We start from the raw sequence: 21,417 nt of genomic DNA, 5'->3' as shown, positions 1-21,417 counted from the left end.
CAAACGAAACACCACACTGAAGCAAACAGGTCCTAGGACCGGCGGTGCGGTGCAGCGCAGCGCGGAACGAAACGAATAAAAAAAAACTTGGTCAAGGTACGACGAGGGGGTGGGAAAATGTGGTAAGGTATGATCTGGGGGGCGGGTTTTCCGGGGGGGTTGATCGGGGTCGCTAGCTGGCTCGTTGTGCTGGGCTCTCTCACTCACTCAACTCTCTCAGCTCAGCTGCACATCAACTCGCTTGTTTGCTTGGGAGCCTTGAATTGAGCGCAGCAGCAGCGCGACGGACGGGAACAGGCGAATGGAATGGGGTGATAATGAATCATTCAGAAACCGAGGGACGGCGACGGAAGGCCAAGATCCCGAGTCATGGCCCAGCTCGGTAAACGGTGCTGATTTGCGCTAGCCTCGGGCATTTGTCGCGTTGCTGCAAAATGCGGACAAGGGTTGGTGGGCTTGTTGCGGATCTTTGAAGTGTGCCGCCTGGGGCAGATTCCTTCTTTTCTTAACTCTTGGGAACTCCGGATGCAGCTGGCCAGATGTTTAAAGAAATTCAATTTTTTGTTTCTGATCTTTCCGCTCTCTTCCAGCTTTCCCCCTCCACCCTCGTGATTCCCAGACATCAGCTAAAATTCGAGGGCGGGGGAGACGAAAACTCAAAAAAGATGGTTTGGGTTAGAGTTTGTACAGACAGAGCATACTAGGCAGCTGGAACAACGCGACCTTAGCAGCACCTACAACATCGCAGTCGTACAAGTGGCATCAGCTCGACGCCCATAGCGCGAAAACGACACACACACAGCTGCAGAACGTGCCAGGAACTTGCCGGTTCATGCGGTTTGTTCGCTGTCAGGACCGGACTGACTGACTTGTCCGTTTCCTCGTTTTCGCGGGAAACAGGCGGTCAGGACTTAGGTTCAACAGCGCAAGATGGAGCAAGAAAGGGGGGAAGACTGAGAGAGCATTATGCACAGACTTTCATCTGAAATTATGCAGGTCCAGATGGGCTGTACAAGACGACATTGCCAGCTTTATGCAAACGTCTTCGAGGCTCATCTAGAAAGAAAAATCAAGTCAGACATCTGGGAGGGTGCGTGGCGTCGGGATGGAAGCTCCGTTATAGGGCGCAGGCTGGCCGTCCTATCACAAGCTTCCTCTCGCAGCAGTGTCTCACATATGACTGACCCTGAACAAAGAAGCACGGGAAGGCAAGGGAAAAACCATTGTTATTCTAGACCAGCAGCCTTAAATGCTAATCCGCCAAGCGTTCGAGCCAAAGCCAGCCCCCGCCAACCTGGGTATCCATTCAAAGCCAAAAAGCCATTATCGTTATCGTCAAACATCGTCATCTTACTCCAGACTCCCTCCACCCAAGAAACACCAAAAACATACGGCACGACATCATCATGCCTTGACCGCCTCCACGAAGAGCTCCCGCATGCCCTTGAGCAGCACCGCGAGCTCTCTCGTCTCGTTGAGCTGGTCCAGCACCTTCTCCACGCGCTCGCGCTCCAGCTTGGGCCTGCAGTGTCGGATATCGTAGTCCCTGCTCGACGTCGAGAGCTCGAACCACGCCTCCCTGTCCCAGTCCTCGCTGTCGATGTAGCTGTAGATGAACTTGAGCCGGTCGTCCTGGCCTGCGCCCTCTATCCGCAGGCCGAGGTTCTGCTGCCAAAACTCGAGCTCCGGGACGTTGAACCGCGACTGCGCCTCCAGCTGCGCGGCGTGCGCGCGCTGCGCCGCGACCTTCGCGTCGATCTCCTTCTGCGTCTCCTCAATCTGCTTCTTCAGCGCGTCTCGTGTGGCCAGGTGCTTGTCGCGCTCCTCCGACAGCTGGGCGATGGCGGCCTGCATCTCGCGTGTCTCGGCCTTTTCCTTCTGAACGGTTTGTTGGTGTGTGCTCGTCTTGTGCTGGAGGATCTCAATGTCCTTCTTCTTCATGCGCTGGTCCTCTGCGACACAAGTCAGTCAGCGCCCATTTGGGCATCGATACTGCACGAATGCTGCCGCGGCCCAACGTACCTTGGAGTTCGGCAATGTTCATGCGAAACTCGTTCCTCTCCTCCAACACGCGCTTGCGCCCTTGCTCAATAAACCCGTCGAATCGTGAAGAGAACTTGTTCATGCGGTCGCGCAGCTCATCGAAGCCGAAGTTCGCGTTCGGGAGGGTGTCGGCGACCGATGGGGTTGCCATCAGGGACTGGCGGTTGATGCTCGCGGAGAGCGACGATTCGAATGCCGACGACATCGTGGCTGAGATATGATGCTATGCTGTGCAAATCGCAAAATCGTTTCGAAGCGACGTGAGGATAGATTGGCAGCCTTCTGCAATCGCAATCGCATGTGACGGAAGGATGGGGTTAGGTGGGCTTGGGAAACGGGAGGATATTTTTGGTGTTTATGTCACGCGTTGCTATGTCAACAATCTGGCAGGTGCCAGAGGACTGCTGACTAACACTCTTGCTGACTTATCCACCCAGCCCCTGAACAGTTCAATCGCCTCCTTGGATAACATCTTCCGGCAGGATGCTGTTGATACGGCTTGTTGGGGTGATCGGATGGCCTACTATCTGCTCTTTTCTTATTCATCTTCCGGTCCGACTCGCTTTCTGTTTGAAGCAAGAGCGGCTAGTCCGGAAGCATGTGCGGTATTCATGTCCGGAGGTGGCCCCGCTTTCGGCGTCCTAAGCCGGACTTCACGGACTCATTGTAACAAAAACTCTAATGTTCAACAATTGAAAGCGCCAGTTGTTGAAGGTCTGACAATAACTTGAGATGGATAGACTGATCTTTCCAGGCTAACTTTCCCGGTTCTTTGCGCGCACTCGGTCAGAGAAGGCCTTGTATCTCTCCAAGCTTTCCTTGGGCCAGTATTCTTCCATGGGCCCGTACTCCTCAAAGACCACATCCCCCTCCGGAATATCAAACCACCCGTGCCTCTTACTCCCATCTCCAGCAAAGATATGCGCATGCGGCCTCAAGCCTCCCGACGGAAGGTACCTCTCCCCGTCCACAAGCCCATCAATCGTTCCCACCCGCACAATCTTCAGCAGGCTCCTCGTCGTTCCCGAGTAATGGCTCCACACCACCGTAAAGCACTCCGGACACCGCACCATGACCTGACCCTCCGTCCCCGACGTCGCGGTCGGGATGCCTTTCCGCAGGAGCCGCGCCTCGGCCTCCTCGCCGCTTTCACCAGTCGATAGCGTCGTGTGCACGCGGTCCGGCTCGTACAGCGCGTTAAGCGCGAATGAGGTGCCCGTCTCCCGCTGGCAGTACGTGCAGTGGCATGCGTGGACGATGAGCGGGGATGATGAGAGGGTGTAGCGGACGTGGGAGCAGGCGCAACGGCCTGTCAGAGGGCCCTCGATTGGGTTCCTGATCCACGGTCAATTGGGAAACCTGAGCGAATATGAGAAGTACTCACCCCATGGCTGGAATTTCGAAGAGGTTTCAAAGTAACGTGTTTTGCTAATTGACAACTGAGATTGCTTGGGATAAGTAGGTAGCTGTTTTCTTTGCAGGTGAGCATGCCAACCGAGATGCATATTGCGTCATACCTATCCGTGGGGAAACACAACAGCAGCTTCGGCAAGGATACCTTTAAACTGACGTTTCCTCTCCTTACATAAAGCCAGTCTGCTCGACCTCTTCTTCGACTTGCAGGCAATACTGTAAGCACCAGGTTCATGATCAAAGAAGACACGGAGCAAGACAACACCCCAGATCATGCAGGCATGAATAAGCCCATAATAATCAACCTGAACAAGGATGAGAAATCTTTAGCTCAAGTACTCACAGTGGTTCTTTCAAACAGCGGAGAATATCCTCTCTCATTGAGTTCGCTCAAGCTTCACATATCTAATTTACTAAGTTTAACATGGATCTTCTATCATTATCATAGCCACTTTGGCAATCATCTGTGTAGGTTTCTCATATGTTCATACTGTACCTAACAAATGAAAAAACGCCAGAGATTTCCATCTTTCTAGACTGCCAGACCATATGATGGCGGTACGTTAACCCACAAGATGATTGAGAAGAACTCGTTCCCCCTTCAGGGGTATACCTCAGACACCTTGTCGTCTGCAGACTTACTTAGCTGTGAAATACTACCGTACCAGACTGTGTGACTGTGAATGAATCTCAAGTCGATACCTCGCGGCCTGAATCACTACAAAGCCCGTAGCTCCGTATAAGAAGGAAATCTCTCTTCCATCGCCGGGGCGACTTTGTTTACGTGCCTTCAATGATAACTGAGGTAGATAAAGAAGTCACCCTTTTGAAAATCCATTCATTATCATCGAAGTTCCAACAGCATCTCCCAAGGGTTGTCTCTCGGAGTAGCCTCAAACCAAGCACCAACCATCACCACAGCTCCCACATCAAGCAATTCCACACCAATCTCAGGTATCATCATCTCCCTCCCCCTTCACAAAGGCCTCCTTCACTAACAAGACTAAAGTCCAGCTCAACATGGCCGACCCCCACATCATCCTTGAAACCCACCTCTACTCCCTGCCTCCCAACGGCGCTCCCCCTTGGATCAGAAGCTTCCACCTCCGCCTCTGCCCGACCGCCGCCACCAAGGCCGACATCCTCACCCTCGTCCGCAACTCCGTCGTCCGCATAGGCCGCGCCGACCCAGTCGTGGAAGCGCAGGTGACGCTCTTCTTCACGCGCAACGGCCACGTCGCGTCCCTCCCCGGAGCCAGCAACCTCGGCACCAACACCGTCGCCGTCCCGATCTACCAGCCTCCTCAGCTGATCAACTACTCCGTCCCCTGTTTCCCGCAGCAGCAGCAGATGGGCGCTCCCGGCTGGCCTCTGGCTCTCACCTACGCTAACGGCGTCAACTGGTTGCACTCTTACGGCCCCGGAGGCATGATGGGCATGGGGGGTGGACAGCAGCAGCAGCAGGTGATTGTCGGCGGTCAGATTGGCTTTATCAACGTCAATGTTCCATCTGTCAATGTATCTGGGGGCCGTCCGGTTGTATCTGACGTTGTCCGTGAGGCTCGGCTCGATGGAATCGCGGAGGCAGCGTTGGGTGGAATGTTGGAGTGGGTTGGAGGACCGAACGGTCTGAAGCTGATTGTCATTGTGGATGTAGACGGACGGGATGTTCTTCCTGCGGTTATCACCCTGCCGGAGACGCCTGCCGTGGCCACGCCTCCTGCTGCTCCCGCTACTTCGCCTCCTGTTGCGGAAGATGCCCCCGCCGAGCCTGCGGCCGAGTAAACACTTTGATGTTTGCGGTTTGGAAGAAAGACATTGGGCTGTCGAAGTTAACTAGCTAGGTTATTAGCTAGGTTAGAGGATTGAAGCACGCTGGTTTCGAAGAGATTATTGAAGATAAACTATAGTTCCAAGACGCTCGGTAATCCCTGTGACAGCCTCTGTGAGGCAATCATCCGCCCATATGTACTCGGCTTGCACAGAGTATAAATACTAAACTCGGCCACTCATCTGGTTGCTTCAAATGTTCGAGTCGTTCTTCTACTAGCACTAGCTGTACAAAAGCTGAGTAGAGCTAGATGGCAATCCGCCGAGAACACATACCACACCTCCACGGGCTCCATTCGTTGTATGCCTACGTCTCAAGAATCCTGAGAGTATTTTCATCAGGGACGAGGAATATCGGGCAGAAAATACTGGGAGAGGGCTATGAAAAGACATCTCGGCCGGGCTCTCCAGCTGTTCCAGAAGATCTAAAACCCTCACTCGAGACTCGTAGGAGATCCTTTTCTTTGAAAAGTCCTCATCAATGGGCAATTTTTGTGCCACGAAAGACTCACCTTTCTGTTTCTTGAAAGCATTATATAGTTTGAAAGCCAGTCACCGCCTACAGGATTCAAGATCCGTGTGACAACGGAAACGGCCTATCCAAGACCTCTGTGGTACGTCCCTTCCATCATGAAGAAGAATAATGCCCGCGAGGATGAAACTTTTGACTCAACGGAGAACACTGACCATACAGCCCAACAATCAAGCTTTTCGTTTTCCCCCATGGAGCTTTGGAGAGGCCGGATGCACTTAAGGATTACAACACCGCCAACACACGCTCGGTCGTGATAAGGGATTTGCTCGAGCAAAACCCTTGAATTGCATGTAGAATACACTGTCGACTGTAGGGTCAAATAGCAGTGAATGAGGACAATATGGTTTTAGGACTACGACGTGTGGCACGTCAAGGCCATATCCGGTCGCACTCCAACAGCAGCTCATTGGTCTCTTGGAAAATCCTTAAAGATTTGTCAGTGGTTTTTTTTTTCATACCCGAGTTCTCTCACTTATTGCTCCTAAACTGCATCAAGAACATAAAACCCGAGGCATGGTGTCTTCTTGTATACTGAACCGCAATAGAGAGTGTCGGTCACGCTGTGTACACGTCTGATTCGTCGAGATCTGTCCGTCTTACACGTATGCCCACGATCTCAGCAAATCGAGGACAAGAAAATGCGCAATTACCCCGTCCATCGTCGTCGTCGGTCATCACTTTTGCATTCATAAGGCGAACATTGTCCCCATGATGGAGCCAGCTACCCAATGTTACATGCGATGACAGAAGGTCCTTGCAGCTGACTCCAGCTTAGACTCTAGTCATTCGTAAAGAGGGTCCAGTTATGCCCCATTGCTGTTGTTGTCGAGGAATTGGTGGACTTTCATGCGCTTTTATACTGCCCATCACCAAACACAACACGACACTAATCAACTCTATGAGTTCCCTCCCTTTCTATGACGGATGAAGTCCACAAGTATAAGTTTTGCAGTCAAACAGAGTACATGCCACACAAAAATAAACTCGTCGTGAGGCGTTTGGAGTCGTAGACATGCAAGAACGGGTCATAAGGACGCTGATACTCCCAAAAGATCTCACCAACCGCCCAAAGTGTTCGGTCGTGCTCACGTGATTGCTCCAGCAAAATAAACCTGAATAACAGATGGTACGCACTGAGGATCGTAGAGACAGACAGCAATGAAAGAGAATGCTATCATATCTAGTATCTCGACGTATGGGATGCGGGATGTTGGGATCACCCGAATTGCTCGGCTTTACCAGCGCGGACATTCGGAAGTTATTGGTCTGTGGGTTAATTCCATTCGCGGAGGACCTGTCAGCTGCTTTTATCATGCCTTTCTGTTGTGTTGAACCTACCTCTAATGAAGTACGAAAATAATATTAAAAAAACAGGGGCCTTCACTTTTACCAAGCCACAACAAAATAGCGCTATCAGGATGCGTGATGGCATTTAATACAACCGCATAACCTATATCATGTGTATTACGGCGCTGTTACCTGATCTAAAGCAAACAAAGATGCAATACCCAAGCCCGTCGTCGTTCATCATTCCTTGATTATTCGATAATGATAACCAAAGCACTCCGGCGACCTTCATTCCCAACATGCAACTGGCTACTCCTGAAGTGTGCTGAAGAACGACCTTGCGCTTGTCTGAGCTTTTGAAGAAAAGTAAACGAAGCGACACTTTACGTAAATTCTGGCATTCTCAAGAAGTTGAGAGCCTCGGACGCCTTTTATACTACTGCCATATCATGACCACTTGCCTCGTGCTGCCCGCCGTCACCACACACATCTAGAGCGCCCAACCGTGCGGACTGCCCGAGACAGTCTTGCAATATAAAAGCTTTCTCACTGTGAAAATTTTCGTTTCGTTTCGTTTCTCCACGATTGTGATTGCTCTGATCTTGTTGTCCAAAAGAGCGTGGCAGCCTAACTCCATGGACATCAGCACTGACTATGCGGCAACCACCCAACAGTCAGGATAGTCTACGTTTCCTTTACATGCTCAATTCGTCTTCATTTCTATCATCATGAATCTATTTCTTCTGGTTCAAAGTCCACCAACAGGAAACAGACATATCTATCAGCTGGACGCATTTGAGTACACTAATCCTCAAAAGCTGCGCTGGCATTCTAGCAACGAAAATTACCTATTGACTATGGGCCTAGTCACACTGAATTGACATTGTTTGCAATTTTGTCTCAAAACCTAATTGAATTTCTTTCCAGAAATTTATAGCTGCAAATCCTCAGTCACCACGCGTCAGTCATCGTCCGCTGACACCCCATGAGAAGTACATAAGTTGGCATTGCCGTCGTCCAACACCGCATCCACAAGGAAACTGAAATGGGACTCCATTTACGTCTCCGATTTGAATCGAAACCTGATCGTCTTTTTGCTAGAGTCAGCCACATCTCCCATTCGAAGAACACCACCATGCGCAAAATCTTGTTCCCTCGTCCGTCACCCCCAGTCGCATCTTCGTATTCCAGCGGCGACGAGCCTATTCTATGATCACCTTCCAAGTAAGACGCATTGTACGAAACCTACTTAAACATGTGAAACTCATAGTGAACCTTGTGCGGGGAACCGATCGCTCGCAACCGCGCTCGCAAGGATTGTGTTCTTCTTTCTATCCTCCCCTCTTTGGGATTTCGCATACATTTATAGCAAGACATTACGAAAGCCGGCCGGCCCTACGTCAGATGGCATATTTAAACGCAGATCTCCCACCAACCAATGCTCCCGCGATCTGCAATGAATGCCATTGTGAGAAGCTGAAGGCAGGAACGACCAACCTGAAGTCAACGCAACACCGCTCGTACACTAGTCAGCCTACCTACCACCCCCGGAGCAGCAAAACAACCAGCTTCACGAACAGTCTGTCCATTTATACCGGAGAATGCTCGCAGAATGTAAGAGACAGACAACACTGAACTGATCAGACTTCATGAGAGACCCGACCGCGAGGATCCCACAACAAGGACAGCTGATTTCAGATGCTCCGGTGCAGAACGAAGGCCATATCATTCAAGACACAACTCAAGAGGTCTTGATTTTGCCTAAAGAGGAAACCGTTCGCATCACCATCTTTTAAATATTCTCTCAATCCTTCCAAGCACAACCTCAAACTACCAACCCCCATTAGCATATATAAACATGGCCTTGCTCCCTTATCCCTCTCCCGACGAAATCAGCGGCAATACCGCGGAAGTTGACGAAATCAAAGCGGTCGATCTGCTCTCGACTTCGTTCCGTGACTAAACACCCAGATCCCCGGAGGCAAAAACCACTCGAGGGGTAAGACAACAGCCCCATCCCCTCGCCATCGTCCTTCATCACCTTCTCCAACCGAGTAAGTATTCAACCCAACCGCCCGAGCTATCATCCCAAGTAGCCTTGACCCCTGGGTTCGAGCACGTCCAGAGAGGCTTTGGCTTGCGACCCTCCTGAGAAGCGTTGAGCATTTTGAAGCTATGATTGGTCGAAAAGCCTTGCCTGATACATCCGTGTCCCGTCACTAAGAAGGAAATCCAAGTTTTTATATCGGCAGATACTTCAATGCTCAAAGTTTTGATCCATCTCTCGGTGTCGGAACACCATAGCAAGCTGCTCCCTGGAAGCGCGCCTTCGTGAGACTCCCACTCCTGAAATATCCCGTGTCTCCAAGTCACTCAATCTTCCCTTGCAGATTCAATCGTCGGACCATTTACATCACCAAACTAGGTTCACGCATCACCAAAACGCATGTCATAGACAATAACTAATCAAGTTTTCCTGTCAAAAATCTGGGTATGCATATTCCTTTCCGACAAGAGACTAGGTATTTGAGATAAAAACTTTGAAAAAAACCAAAAAGACGAGAGAGTTACGCAGAGCAATTGCGAGAATAAAGCACGTTTGAGACAATAGACAAGAGACACTGCGCCGACGAAACACCAAATCCCTCCGCCGCCCTTTGATAAAACTTCCGCCAGGAAATTCCACAAAACTTTCTTTTTTTAGGAACCCGTCATCTTTCCCTCCCCTTTCTCAAAACTAGTTCCTCGCCAAATACAACTATGAGAAGTTTGCTAAGACTTATCGAGGTTTGGGCGGGAACCAAGGAACAACAGCTTCGCGACCTAAGGTGGTAGGGAAAATAAACATGAAACAGTGAGCCCGATCTGGACAATAGGTCGAGCATGATATCGTACAGGGGGAGGTTGATTTTGTGTGTGTGGAGGCACAAATCGGACAACATTAAATGTCACCTCGGATTAGCCTCTGCGCGTCTCGTTCGGGACGGGCGACAGCTTGCTGCCCTTGCTCCCTTCGACAAATGAATGCGCCGTTGACGTTATTAGACCTCCAAATGCGCTGCAGGCAATTGGTGATATCTCATCTCGTGAACGGGCAGGAACTTGCCTGCCCCCCGAGACTGAGATCTGGCCATCGAACGAGAACGCGCGAGGACCTTTGGTCGGGTATGATCGCCAGCCAGCACCGAACGACCGATATGCTTGCCGAACACCCGCAATATGAACAGCCCTGAGAACCCCAGAGCCAAAAAGCCAAGCACTAGACGCCGCCATGCTGCATAATGATGACATAAAAAAGGCATTACTGAGCCTGGAAAACCAGACTCGTATTAGAGCAGAACCTTGATGACGACGCGATCCTCAAGGTTACGCCGGGTTACCCTTCAGCCTCTTTTGCATCCGCGGCGTGGGCGGCTTGCCCTTGTTCTGGACACCGTTCACCTGAGGGCCGCCGGGTGTAGGGGCGGAGGAACCGTCCTCTTCCATCTTTACACCAGAGGGACGTCTTCGCTTGTTGGAAGCCGGAGATGTGTTCGCACTTGGTCCGCTGGAGCTGGTTCCCTGCTGGCTCTGCTGCATCTGCATGCCGGGTGCCTGCATATGGCCCGGAGCAGGGCTACCGGTGACATGAGGCGACCCAGGAAGCTGCATATGCGGCTGAGCCGGGCTCGCGCCCATTGGGAACTGCCCAAAGCTGGGCGTCCGCGGGCCCTGGCCGGGCATGGCCTGACCGTTCATATTTTGCGGTGCGGAGTTGATCTGGCTGACGTACTGCTCCAGGGCGGCGTACGGGCCGAGGTTGCTGTGAGCATGGCAGTAGGAGAACAGAGGGTTCATTTGGCCGATCACTTCAGCAATCTGCACGTCATCATTAGTGTCGATGATCCGTATGCATGCACGGGTGAGCGACGCTTACCTCGAGGAACTGAAAGACAGCTTCCGTGACGCCCATGCCCCTCTTCACAGCCGACTCTGGCAGGTCCACTAGAGCGTCGGGAGGGGGGTGTTGCGGGGACTTCATCATCCTGGCCTTGCCCTTCTTGCTCATCTCCGGGGAGGCTTTGCTGTCTTGGGAGTTCACCTTGTGCCACTCCTTGACCCAGTTATGTACGGGCTTTGCAGCCTCAATGACGGCCTTGCGTGAGATGTACTCTTCGTGGCTACTTGTCAAGAACTCAAAGAGTTCAATCTTCTGCTCCGCGTCGAAATGAGCTCGGACGGTACCGTTTGCGACAAGCTATCCGAGTTAGTAGTGGCAACGCAGAGAGACGGAACCAGACTTACGTGAGAGCCGTTATCGAACCAGTAGACTAGACTCGACTTTGTGTTCTCAATCCAGTGGCCATCCCCAGGCAGCGGTCGATCCGTGGTGCCCTTCTCCATGATCAATTGCATGTTCTTGACCCCACTGTCGAAGTGCGTGTGGAAGTATCGTGGAAGCGCGGGGTATGTGATTTCGTATTGCTTGTCGGCTTGATCTTCGATGTCCGTGATGTGGACAGAGTGACGGAAGACACCCTTGGTAGAGAAGAATTGGCTCACGAACATGTTCCAGTACGTGAGGTCGTCCTTGCCCTTAGATCCCTAAAAGTCAGTCAGCACGATGCCTGCGCCACTTCCGAATGCGACGTACAGTAAAACCGCTCAGGTGTTCGCTGAACTGCATGAGCTTCAGCAAGCAGTGTCCCTTCATTCCTTCCCTCCTTTGCTGCTGGGCCTGCTGCTGTGCCAGAGCCATGCTGTTGGCCATGGCCGCCTGAGCAGCAGCGGCCTGCTGTGGGTTCACTTGGGGCTGTCCAGGCTGAGGTTGCATCTGAGGGGGGCCTTGCGGTTGAGCCTGAGTCTGGGGAGGCTGCGGCTGTTGATTCGGTTGTGGACCTGGTGTTTGTGACGGAGTGGGTTGACCAGCAGATTGCGGGTTGACGGGCTGCGCGGGCTGCTGCTGCGGTGTCTGTTGAGGGGTTTGCTGGGGCTGAGGTTGCGGCTGCTGAGGTTGGCCTGGAGGTTGCTGACCCTGTTGTTGTTGCTGCTGCTGTTGCTGCTGCTGAGCCTGCTGCTGCTGCTGTTGTTGTTGTTGCTGCTGCTGCTGCTGTTGCTGTTGCTGCTGAGCCTGCTGCTGTTGCTGTTGCTGAGCTTGCTGTTGCGCTTGCATCGAGGCAGCCATCTGCGCCTGCTGCAGCTGCATGTGTTGAGGGTTCATCTGGACCGGCTGACCGGGTTGCTGGCCTTGTTGTATCTGCTGGTTCTGCTGCGCGACAGCCTGCTGCTGAAGAGCGATCTGCTGTGCCAACATCGCCTGGGCCTGGGGAGTATGCGCCTGCTGTAGATTTTTGTCAACATTCTGGTCACCCGCGCGGGCGCGCTATACATACCGGCCGCATGCCCTGCCTCATGGCCGCCATCTGGGCCGCCATCTGGGGGTTCATGGGCATACCCATAGGCATGCCATTGACACCCATGTTCGCGTTGAAGGCTTGTTGAGCCATGAGCGCCTGCCTAGCCTGCTGCTGCTGCTGAAATAACCTCTGCTGCGCCATTTGGGTGGCATGCGCCATCGCGGCCGGGTTGTTGACTGTAGGTCGAGGTCAGCGGGGGGGGAGGGACATAGGACGAAAGGGGACGCGGAGAGCCGTCAAACATACAATTCTGGGCGAACTGGTTCTGCTGGAACATTGGGTTCTGGGGGTTGAGGTGCTGCAAAGCGTGAGCGTTCGGACCACCAGCACCCGGCGGCATGCCGCCCATCAACTGGTTTGGATTGACCTGACCACCAGGCCCTGATACCGCCATGTGCATCTGGTGAGGCATTCCACCGCCCGGCGGGCCTTGCTGATTTGGGTTGTGAGGCATACCCGGGCCCATGGGATGGCCTGGGACGCCTGGATGTTGTTGCATGCCGGCAGGATGACCTGCAAACGATGGTCCCATACTCGTCATCATGTCTTCAGCGTGTCGATAATCCACGGCGTGGATATCGACGTCTCTTCCCTCCGCACTATCTCATGCGCCTGCAGAAAACACCCGAACGTGGCTCTCGTCTCGAATAGAAATGGGCAATCGGCGGCCGCGAAGCAAACACGAGGGCGTTGCGGGCGTGGTGGGATGCGAGCGTGGGAGTTTGGGTTGCGATGGCGCGACGCGAAGAAGCGATGGGGGCAGCTGGCGTTCGGGATTTACGAGACGCGGGAGAGTGGTCTCTCAATCGCGCGGATGCGGGTTGCGTGGGCTGGCGGATTTCGACTAGCGTTATCGGGGTTTGCGATAGGAGAGCAAGTCGATTTTTGCCCGTCGTGATGGTGCAAGTTTTGGGCGGCCGGGTCAACAGGCGAAAGGGGACCGAGAAGGCATCGATGATCGACGTGGAGGACGGAGGACGGAGGACGGGGGCGGGAAGCAGGATAATTTGGGTAGGGAAGTTGGTCGGGGATGCGACGACAAACAAAAGAGCTGGATGGGAAAGGGTTCGGGGAGTGGGTGGGTGCGACTAAGGCAGCCCGATGACGGGGGAGAAGGGTGCTGGGCCTGGGACTGGGAAGCCTGCGGGAGGAAAAGAGAGAGGGAATAGGTGTGCGTGTGTGCGAGAGTGGAAGAGCCCGAGCTGCTGGAGCGAGAGAGACAGAGAGGTAGCGAGACAGACTGACGGGCGACGAGCGAGTCGGGGGGTCGGGAAAAAAGCGTGGCGTGGCGACGGAGAAGGTAAAATGGAGTTGCTGGTTTATCGTAAAGGTAAAGGTTTCCGGGGCCCGTAGAGCAGATACAGTAGAAAGAGAGTGTGCGAGAGTCAGAGATACGACGACGTGGTGTCGAAGGGTCGCGAGATAGCGGGAGCGAGGTGAGGCGAAGCGAGCGGACAGACTGAGAGGGTTGAGAGGTCTCGTGAGAGAGTGGGTGGACGGAAAAAGACGACGAGGCCCAGAGCCTTTTTCTTTTTCCTTCAGCACGCAGGCGCAGACGTCGTCGACGATGACATTCGCAGCGGCGGTGGCGGCGGGTTTATGTTGTAAGGTATCCAACAAGCCCAATTTTTATTGCACACGTCGAGAGACTGGGAGAGAGAGCGAGAGATGAGCACTGCAATGTGCCGCGCTGGCGAGCAGGAACAAGCCTTTTTTTCGCGCGTCGCCTTACCAGGAAGACGGGAGAGCGAGCGAGATGCGGTGCAGTATGGCGGGTGAGGTCCAGAGGTAAGGTAAGGTACTAGCTAGCTGGACCTGATGAATTGCGGATTTTGGGGGGTCGAGTGGGTTGGGCTGGGTACCTAGCGTGGTAAGGTTGGCAGCAGCGTGGCAGCGTATCCGTAGCGTGTGCGGTGCCAGCGCGCTGGGGTCGGCTGGCTGTCCGTCTGTCGCTGTCTGGTCTGGCTAGGTAGCGGGTGGGCTGAAGAAGGGACGCAAAGACTCAAAGTGGGCTGCCCGAGCTTCTTTTCCCCTTGTCCACGTCTTTCTTGCTCAGCGGGCAGACAGCGAAACCGAAAGTCCTATTCCTTCCGTTCGTCTTTTGGGTGGGTGTCGTGTAAAGCTAACGTGGTCCTCTTGTGTCTAAAACGTAACACGGGACGAAGTTGACGTTCGGAACCCCGACAGAACAAAATGAAGCCAAACACTCAAAAAATTCTCAGAGACAGAGAAAAATTTAAATTAAGGAATCAGACACTCGGCCCAGGGGCGGTGATTGGATTGGAGGGGGCGCTCAACGTGGTGTTGCAGACAGGTTGCAGCGTCACAGAGAGCTCTCCCTACAACACCTGCTAGGAGACAGCAGACAGCAGCAGATGGTGGATGGCTGCCCGGGCTGGGGAAACAGGAACAGAGCAGGGACGGCAAGGAAGCGCGAGAGGTGGGCGGGCGGCCAGCATGCCAAACTGCCAATGCCAGACGCACCTCCCAGCCCGAACCCGCCCTTTGCCCTCTTTGGATGGGAAAAGCGGGTTCCTATTCCATTATAGCGGTACGCTACGCATCTATCGAGCACAGCACGCATGGATATGCCGGAATTAGGTGGCGGGAAGCTCCATTTAAACGCGGGAATATGCCTCTATCCACAACGGCCGGCGATCAGGCGGCTTATGCATCAAGAGCAAAGCAAGCTTTGTCTTTCTTCAGCGACCCGCGCGTCCCAAGGGGTTGAAGCATCTGTCGCAAAGCAGGAGGCAGGAGGTTCTGCCTTGTCATGGTCACCGACGGGAGCAGCGCAGCAGCAAGGCAAGGAGAAAAAAAAAATGCCTCCCATCCTCCCCGTTCATTAGATGACAAATGGCCCTCGCAGAACAGACCGCTGGAATCGCGTCGTCTTGCCCTATCCGTTTCTACCTTTTGCGTCCCTCAATGGCAACCACGTGTTCCCCGAACCACCCGGACGCACACCATTCGCACATTCTGTCTCTCGCTGTCTTCGTCGAGTCCTCTCATCGTCTGGTGACATGAACCCAGGAGGGGGCCGCGCGGGATCCAATCAGCTTACCTCATTTTGGAGGAAGCGGGGGATCCATTGAGTCCCCAGTCCCAGACATCGGCTCCTCGGCGCTAATCTCCGATCAAAATCACATGACCTTCGGTCTAGCGAAAATGGTTCAGCCGACCACGTGACACCCAATCTTTCCTTCCCCAAGCAGACGTTTCCAGACCAAAGGCCCGTGCCCCAGAAAAATTTCGACCGAACTTCGCCCCACAATTCCCATCGTGAGCCGCATCTATAAAATCTCTTCTCTCGCATCACAAGCTTCGTTCCTTTCCCCATCATCCAACGCCATACTTCCTCTCCAATACCAAACGGCCAGCGCAGGCCTCGATCGCTCACACCGCCTGACAAAAGCTCAATGCAGAGCAGATCAGAGAGCGCTCGGGGTTCCTGCGCTGCGCTTCCCACTGACAGGTAAGCTACCAGAAAAAAATCCCCTTCACACACACCATCCCCCAATCTCTGAATGATGATATTATATCAATTGTCTTCTTTTCCCAACCGAATCGACCATGAAGAAGTCTAGTCTACTCGGGCACTCCGTCGCAGGAGAGCCTGTTACTTGCCAGTAATCACTATCTGACACTTTCACCTTCACCATCACTTTTCAGCAAATCTCGGAATTTGAGCAATCTCGCTGACAATGTGCAAAGAACAGGAAAACACAAAGCCTTGCCTGGGCAACTAGCCATGGCTCTTCATAAAACAAATATAACCCATGTTTTTTCCACAACTCATCCCAGAATGCATCCGTGACCAATGTGCTTGATAGACATCGTGTGAATGTGCCGTGCCTTGAGAGAATTTCAAGCTTTTCTTCGTGTGACATGAACATCGTCATGAATAAGGATATCCTTACTTGTCATGACAGTCCCCCCAATCTCGCATCACGTACCTAATTGTATGGCTCAATGGGCATCGTCAACTTCGGGCCGCTACAACTTGCCTCCTTGACCGTCGTGACTCGGCGTATAGTGACCTACTACTCCAACGAGGTCGACGTCCGCGATCCATAAGGCTAATTTCACAAACGCATCTCTACGGGAGACCGAAAGATTGGATCACCATGCCCTTTGCAAAGATTCGCTCGAATGATAAAACCTCCATTTCGCGGTCACGATGAAATCGTCCATGCCTCATGGCAGACGACGTCCTTATCATCTCAATTCAAAACCAGTAGCTAACTCACTAACCACGCACCATCTCGCCGTACCTCCCATCACATCACATTACCTCACACATCACACTCAAAAACAACCAAATCATTCACCTTGTGGAATAACCTCAAATTTCATCTATGCCAACCATCCCCAACTGCCATGCATCCCAAGAAACACTCCCAATGCCCACCCCGCAAAATTCCATAAAACAAAAAAAGAGGCAAACACTCTTTCTTTTCGCGAGGTATATCCCGTCACGGGGGCCGTAGCCATACACCGTGTGTTTTGTTTTTGCAACTTTCATCAAGAACGCCAAGCAGAACGAATGACAAGTAAGGCGCGCTGCGACCGCGCGCCATCTGTGAACCACCCCGATAACCCATCAAGTCCATTCCCTCTCCTAAATCACGCGCAAACCTTCCCGTACAGACTCGGGGATATCCCGCCGCCTGCCTCCGACGATACCACGGCGGTTCCTACCCGTCCGCCCCCTGCCAAGCCAGTTGAGCTTGAGCAGCCGGCAGAGCTCCTCCATCCGCCTGTTCCCCTCGTCGTTGCCGTCTCCCGCGACATCCCCGAGGCTGGCGAGGATGCTCATGCATTGCAGCATGCGGCCCACCATCTCCGTAACCTGCTTCGAGTCCTCGACGTTCTGCTCGCGGGTAAAGGGCCGGAGTTGCCCATCGCTACCAGCACTGGCGTAGCTGACATTGCTGAGACCACGACTGCGCCCGCCAGCCCCGGAACTTGCATCGCCGAGCAGGGTCGTCGCGTTGGAGTTGTAGCTTGCCACAGACGGGTCAAGGCTCATTGCGGTCCCAGGGCGCATCATGCTCATAGTGTCGGCGGGGCTGGACGAGAGCGCAGGATCCGGGAGGGGAGAAGCTAGTGCCATTGAGGCAAATGACGACGGGAGGAATTCGAGTGAGAGGCGAGAGAATATTGTCTTGAGTGATTCGTACCGGGGGAGGATGACAATGTCGCGGTACGCGGTCAGAACGATGCGGCGAACGTCAAAGACGGCCGAGGCCGGTCTTACATGCGGTGCATCGGTAGACATCGGAGCCGCCTTGACGCCGCCCCAAAAGTCGCGGGCCTGGTCCGGATTCATGAGGACGCCACAGCCGGAGAATTCGAGATCCAAAGGAAGGAAGACGGCCTGCATGTATGGCAAAATTGACGTGTAGGTGATGAGCCACATCTCCACCAGCGCCGGAATGACCTTGTCTTCCTGAGTGCGCCTGAGGGTGTGGTCCAATGAGGCAAAGCCGGTCGCAAGAAGTTCGCGCAGGTCCTCTAGAATAATATTCGGCGATCTGCGCTGGATGCAGTATTGTATGTGCAGTGTCACTAATTTGTTGAAGTCTTCCACGGGCTGTCGCAAATCTTCGCCTTCAAAGATGACGAGCATCTTCGCCTTGAGATACGGCCATGCATCATCGAGCGCCATGCTGTTGAGGCCGTACTTGCCTGCATCAATTGGTTCGGAGAGATACGACGACTGATGCGTCAGGCTTGGCAGACTGCTTGGCCCAGGCCATTCTGATGGAAGAGAACTCGATTCGACGCCGAGGCCGCTGCTCTCCTTTTCAGTCTTTTTGTCCCGACGTCCCTTGCCAAACGACGTTGCAGTCGGGGCCGGACTAGGGGGTAAGTTGAAACTGTATAAACTCGACGGGGCACTGGGGTCTGTGGGTTTCGAGTTGCTCGATGCGGACGACAGCGGGAGGTGGAATTCGTCCTTGAGCTTGTGCTTCTGCCGCGACAGAAAGTGATGCTTCTTTTCCTTTTCTCGCCCTTCTGGCTTTTCCATGGTGGGCGTTTCGGGCACGGCGCGGATGGTTGCCGAAGACGAGTTGTTGAGATTATAGATGGACTGGCCGCTGGTATCGATCAGACTGCTGGTGCTGAAATTACCGCGCTGTAATGATGCGAGCGCGCTGCCGATCTTGCTCGGGCTCGGGAGCGGTTTGTCCTTGGGATCGCCCTTGGTGCCGATCTTGACAGGGCGGGAGAAGAGCTTCACCTTGGACTTTTCTGGCTTCGCCGGTTTCGGATCGGGGATGAGTTGCGGCGGGGGATGGACAGGGTGGACAGAGTGAACTGGGCTGTGTTGTGATTGTTGGTGGGCGATGTGCTGCTGCTGTTGAGGCTGTTGCTGCTGCTGAGACTGAGATAGACCCGGTGATGTCTGCCCCGACCGTGGAAAGGCGGCGTTCGCAGCTGTCGTCGCGGCCGAAGTACCCAGCAGGCCGTTGTGGTATCCTTGGTTCCCAAAACCACTCTCTCGTGGAGCGCTGGCCTCTGTCAGGCTTAGCATAGGCGGGCTGAGTGGGCCCCTCGCGCCGCTTCCCCTCCTCACGTTGTCGACGGCGTCGCTGCCGTTGGGGTTCGGTACGGTCTGCGACCGCTGTCGAGCGTGTTGTAGTTGTTGCTGGTTCTGTTGGTTGCTCTGGTGCTGCAGTACGGCAGCTTGTGCCGCGATCTGGCTGGCTGAGAGGGCCGGACTCGATTGCTGGTGGTGGTGATGTACCTGGTGCTGATGTGTAGATGACGATGCGGCGGAGGCGGGCTGTGACATGCCCACCTGGGAGAGATTCGAGGTGCTCGTGGACGGGAGCGTCGAGTCGAAGAGGCCGGGCGTCTGGCTATGTTTCCTCGAGTGGCCTTTCGTCAAGGGGCTCGCGGTGCGGGCGGCGGCGGATGCGATGTGGGTGTTGACGCTCAGGTCATGGTTTCTGCCTTCGCTTGCCCCTCCTCCTCCTATGGGACCTGCTGGTCCTCCGGGTGTGGTGCCGGATCGCTGGGCGGTCGGGCGCGAGAAGTTCTGCAGGCTCGCGGTGCTCGAGTTGGCCTGGGAAGTGAATTGGGCATATATCGGCGTCGCGGAGGAGGGGGCGGTGGGCGCGCTCGGTGCGTGGCTCCGGGGCTTGACGAAGTGTAAAGCGAGGTTCTCTTCGCTGCTCGAAGAATCGGCGCGGGCGGGAGGTCGTGGACGTTGCTGCGGCGGCGGTGCGCTGGAGGAGGAAGCTGTCGAGCCCGGCAGAGGGCTGAAGCTGCCCGGCGCTCGGGGCGGGGGTCGTGCTGGTTGCATTGTCGTGGATGTGTTAGGGGTCTGTTACATCTTGGGAGAGTTGGGACGATTCGAGATCGGGCGGGCCTCGAAGGTTTGTTTGCTGAGTTGCTGTCGAGAGCAGGGTGGCGGGTGGTCGTGTTGGTTCTTCGCCTCTTGGTGTGTGAGGTGAGGTGAGGTGGGCGATGCGGGAGGAGTTGGAGGGTGAGAGGGCGCTGACCGAAGCGAAGTGGTGATGTAAGAGGGTCGAAAAATACGAGGTCAGGGAGGAAAGAAGGAAGGGTGGTGGTTATGAGCGATCCAGTACCACGAGTGGATTTTGATTGCGTCCAAGGGCTTGAAGGGCCTCAAGGGCGGCCGTGTGAGATAGACAGGATCGATTAATCGACCAGGTAGTGTATCCCGTCTGCACAACACCAGGCCAGGCCAACCCTCGTCTCGCGTGCGCCTTGGCTGCAAGTCTGCTCCGGTGTCAGCAAGCAAGATGCGGGCTATCCTTCCTATCGATATGAACCCGGATCCAATCCAATGCACCTCAGAGTACGGATAAGCGACCCGTTGCCAAGGGGAAGCCGGCCGACGTTTTCGTTTGCGGTGAAGGACCGACGCCCTGGACGGCTGAACCAACCCAAAACCAAGGCACCGCGACGACTAACAGCATCCCCCGCTCTTAGGTGCTGCTCACCCCAGCCCCTTGTGCTGCTGGATCACTGGCACCGTCGCCGGGTTGCGACCCTGGCCTTCGCTAGCCTGGCTGGTGGGTGTCTGGACCTTGCCGTTTCGGTGCTAAAATCCAGCAACAGGTGAAGGTAACCCCGCAGCGTCATTGCGCGCAAGAAAAAACAAAAGACAGTCCCCATCTTCAGCGGAACATTGGGGACCACCACCACTGGAATGGAGGGAGCCGCACCCGCAAAGCCGCACAGCGCCAGATTTTCGTCATAATTGATTTTCCCATGCTTCCTTTTTCCGACCCCTCCCCCTCCAACGACACACATCACGATCGCCATTTCTCGCCAAACCCCCCTTCCCTGCCCTCGTCCACGCTCCCCTACCTTGACACTCCCGTCGCTCGTCCAAACTGCGAAACTTTGACGTACCACGACTAGACACGACAGAACCATGGCATCAGAAGTAAACGGTGCCGCCGCCGCTCCGGCCCTCCAGTTCACGGCGACCTACAAGTCCCCCGCCAACGACCCCTTCACCCACTCCGAGTCCATCCCCGCCCCGCCGACCTCCGGCGTCCAAGACAAGACGGCCTACCTCAAGTCCCTGCGCGAGGCCATCAACACCGCCCAGGAGAGCATCAACAAGGAGCTCACGGCGCGCATGGAGGAGGACAAGGCGCGTGAGGCCGGCAAGAACGGCTCCAAGACCGCCGTCGACGAGGCACTTGAGGAGGAAAACTACGGCGAGGAGGCGCCTCCTAACGACGACTGAGAGAGAGCAAGAGAGCAAGAGAGCAAGAGAGAAGGAACAAAAACTTTGAAGCTACGAAAAACGAACGCAACGCCTCGTTTCGGAGCGCCATCGTACATTCTTTGCCACCTTATATACGGGGTATTGCTGTATCATGCTGCCGCTTCCCCATTTGCCCTGGCTATGCAAATACCAAT

At 54.3% G+C, this 21,417-nt stretch overlaps 6 protein-coding genes across 6 annotated transcripts; 2 read left to right on the top strand and 4 right to left on the bottom strand.

Annotated features, from left to right (window-relative positions):
• Nucleotides 1-1,404: 1,404 nt before the first annotated feature.
• GCG54_00003558 (putative kinetochore protein spc25) lies at nt 1,405-2,248 on the bottom strand (the record flags this gene model as incomplete). The annotated part of the gene is made up of 2 exons (XM_045403631.1): nt 1,405-1,952; nt 2,023-2,248. The coding sequence occupies 2 exons, from the start codon at nt 2,246-2,248 to the stop codon at nt 1,405-1,407; spliced, it is 774 nt and encodes a 257-aa protein (XP_045259819.1).
• A 550-nt stretch (nt 2,249-2,798) lies between these two features.
• On the bottom strand, nt 2,799-3,432 carry GCG54_00003557 (uncharacterized protein; the record flags this gene model as incomplete). Its single annotated transcript, XM_045403630.1, has 2 exons — nt 2,799-3,378; nt 3,428-3,432. The coding sequence occupies 2 exons, from the start codon at nt 3,430-3,432 to the stop codon at nt 2,799-2,801; spliced, it is 585 nt and encodes a 194-aa protein (XP_045259818.1).
• Nucleotides 3,433-4,476: 1,044 nt separating this feature from the next.
• GCG54_00003556 (uncharacterized protein) lies at nt 4,477-5,241 on the top strand (the record flags this gene model as incomplete). Its single annotated transcript, XM_045403629.1, has 1 exon — nt 4,477-5,241. One exon carries the CDS (start codon nt 4,477-4,479, stop codon nt 5,239-5,241), a length of 765 nt encoding a protein of 254 aa, XP_045259817.1.
• Nucleotides 5,242-10,474: 5,233 nt separating this feature from the next.
• On the bottom strand, nt 10,475-13,045 carry GCG54_00003555 (Transcriptional activator ptaB; the record flags this gene model as incomplete). The annotated part of the gene is made up of 6 exons (XM_045403628.1): nt 10,475-10,966; nt 11,025-11,345; nt 11,393-11,692; nt 11,742-12,428; nt 12,481-12,680; nt 12,751-13,045. The coding sequence occupies 6 exons, from the start codon at nt 13,043-13,045 to the stop codon at nt 10,475-10,477; spliced, it is 2,295 nt and encodes a 764-aa protein (XP_045259816.1).
• Nucleotides 13,046-17,125: 4,080 nt separating this feature from the next.
• On the bottom strand, nt 17,126-19,819 carry GCG54_00003554 (Target of rapamycin complex 2 subunit bit61; the record flags this gene model as incomplete). Its single annotated transcript, XM_045403627.1, has 1 exon — nt 17,126-19,819. One exon carries the CDS (start codon nt 19,817-19,819, stop codon nt 17,126-17,128), a length of 2,694 nt encoding a protein of 897 aa, XP_045259815.1.
• A 1,101-nt stretch (nt 19,820-20,920) lies between these two features.
• On the top strand, nt 20,921-21,241 carry GCG54_00003553 (uncharacterized protein; the record flags this gene model as incomplete). Its single annotated transcript, XM_045403626.1, has 1 exon — nt 20,921-21,241. The coding sequence occupies one exon, from the start codon at nt 20,921-20,923 to the stop codon at nt 21,239-21,241; it is 321 nt and encodes a 106-aa protein (XP_045259814.1).
• Between the last annotated feature and the right edge of the window lie 176 nt (nt 21,242-21,417).

This window comes from Colletotrichum gloeosporioides (assembly GCF_011800055.1).
Source record: "Colletotrichum gloeosporioides strain Lc1 chromosome Unknown consensus_74, whole genome shotgun sequence".
In the NCBI taxonomy this organism is placed as follows: Eukaryota; Fungi; Ascomycota; class Sordariomycetes; order Glomerellales; family Glomerellaceae; genus Colletotrichum; species Colletotrichum gloeosporioides.
Note: the sequence above shows the minus strand (reverse complement) of the source record. Positions and strands in the feature narration are given on the sequence as shown.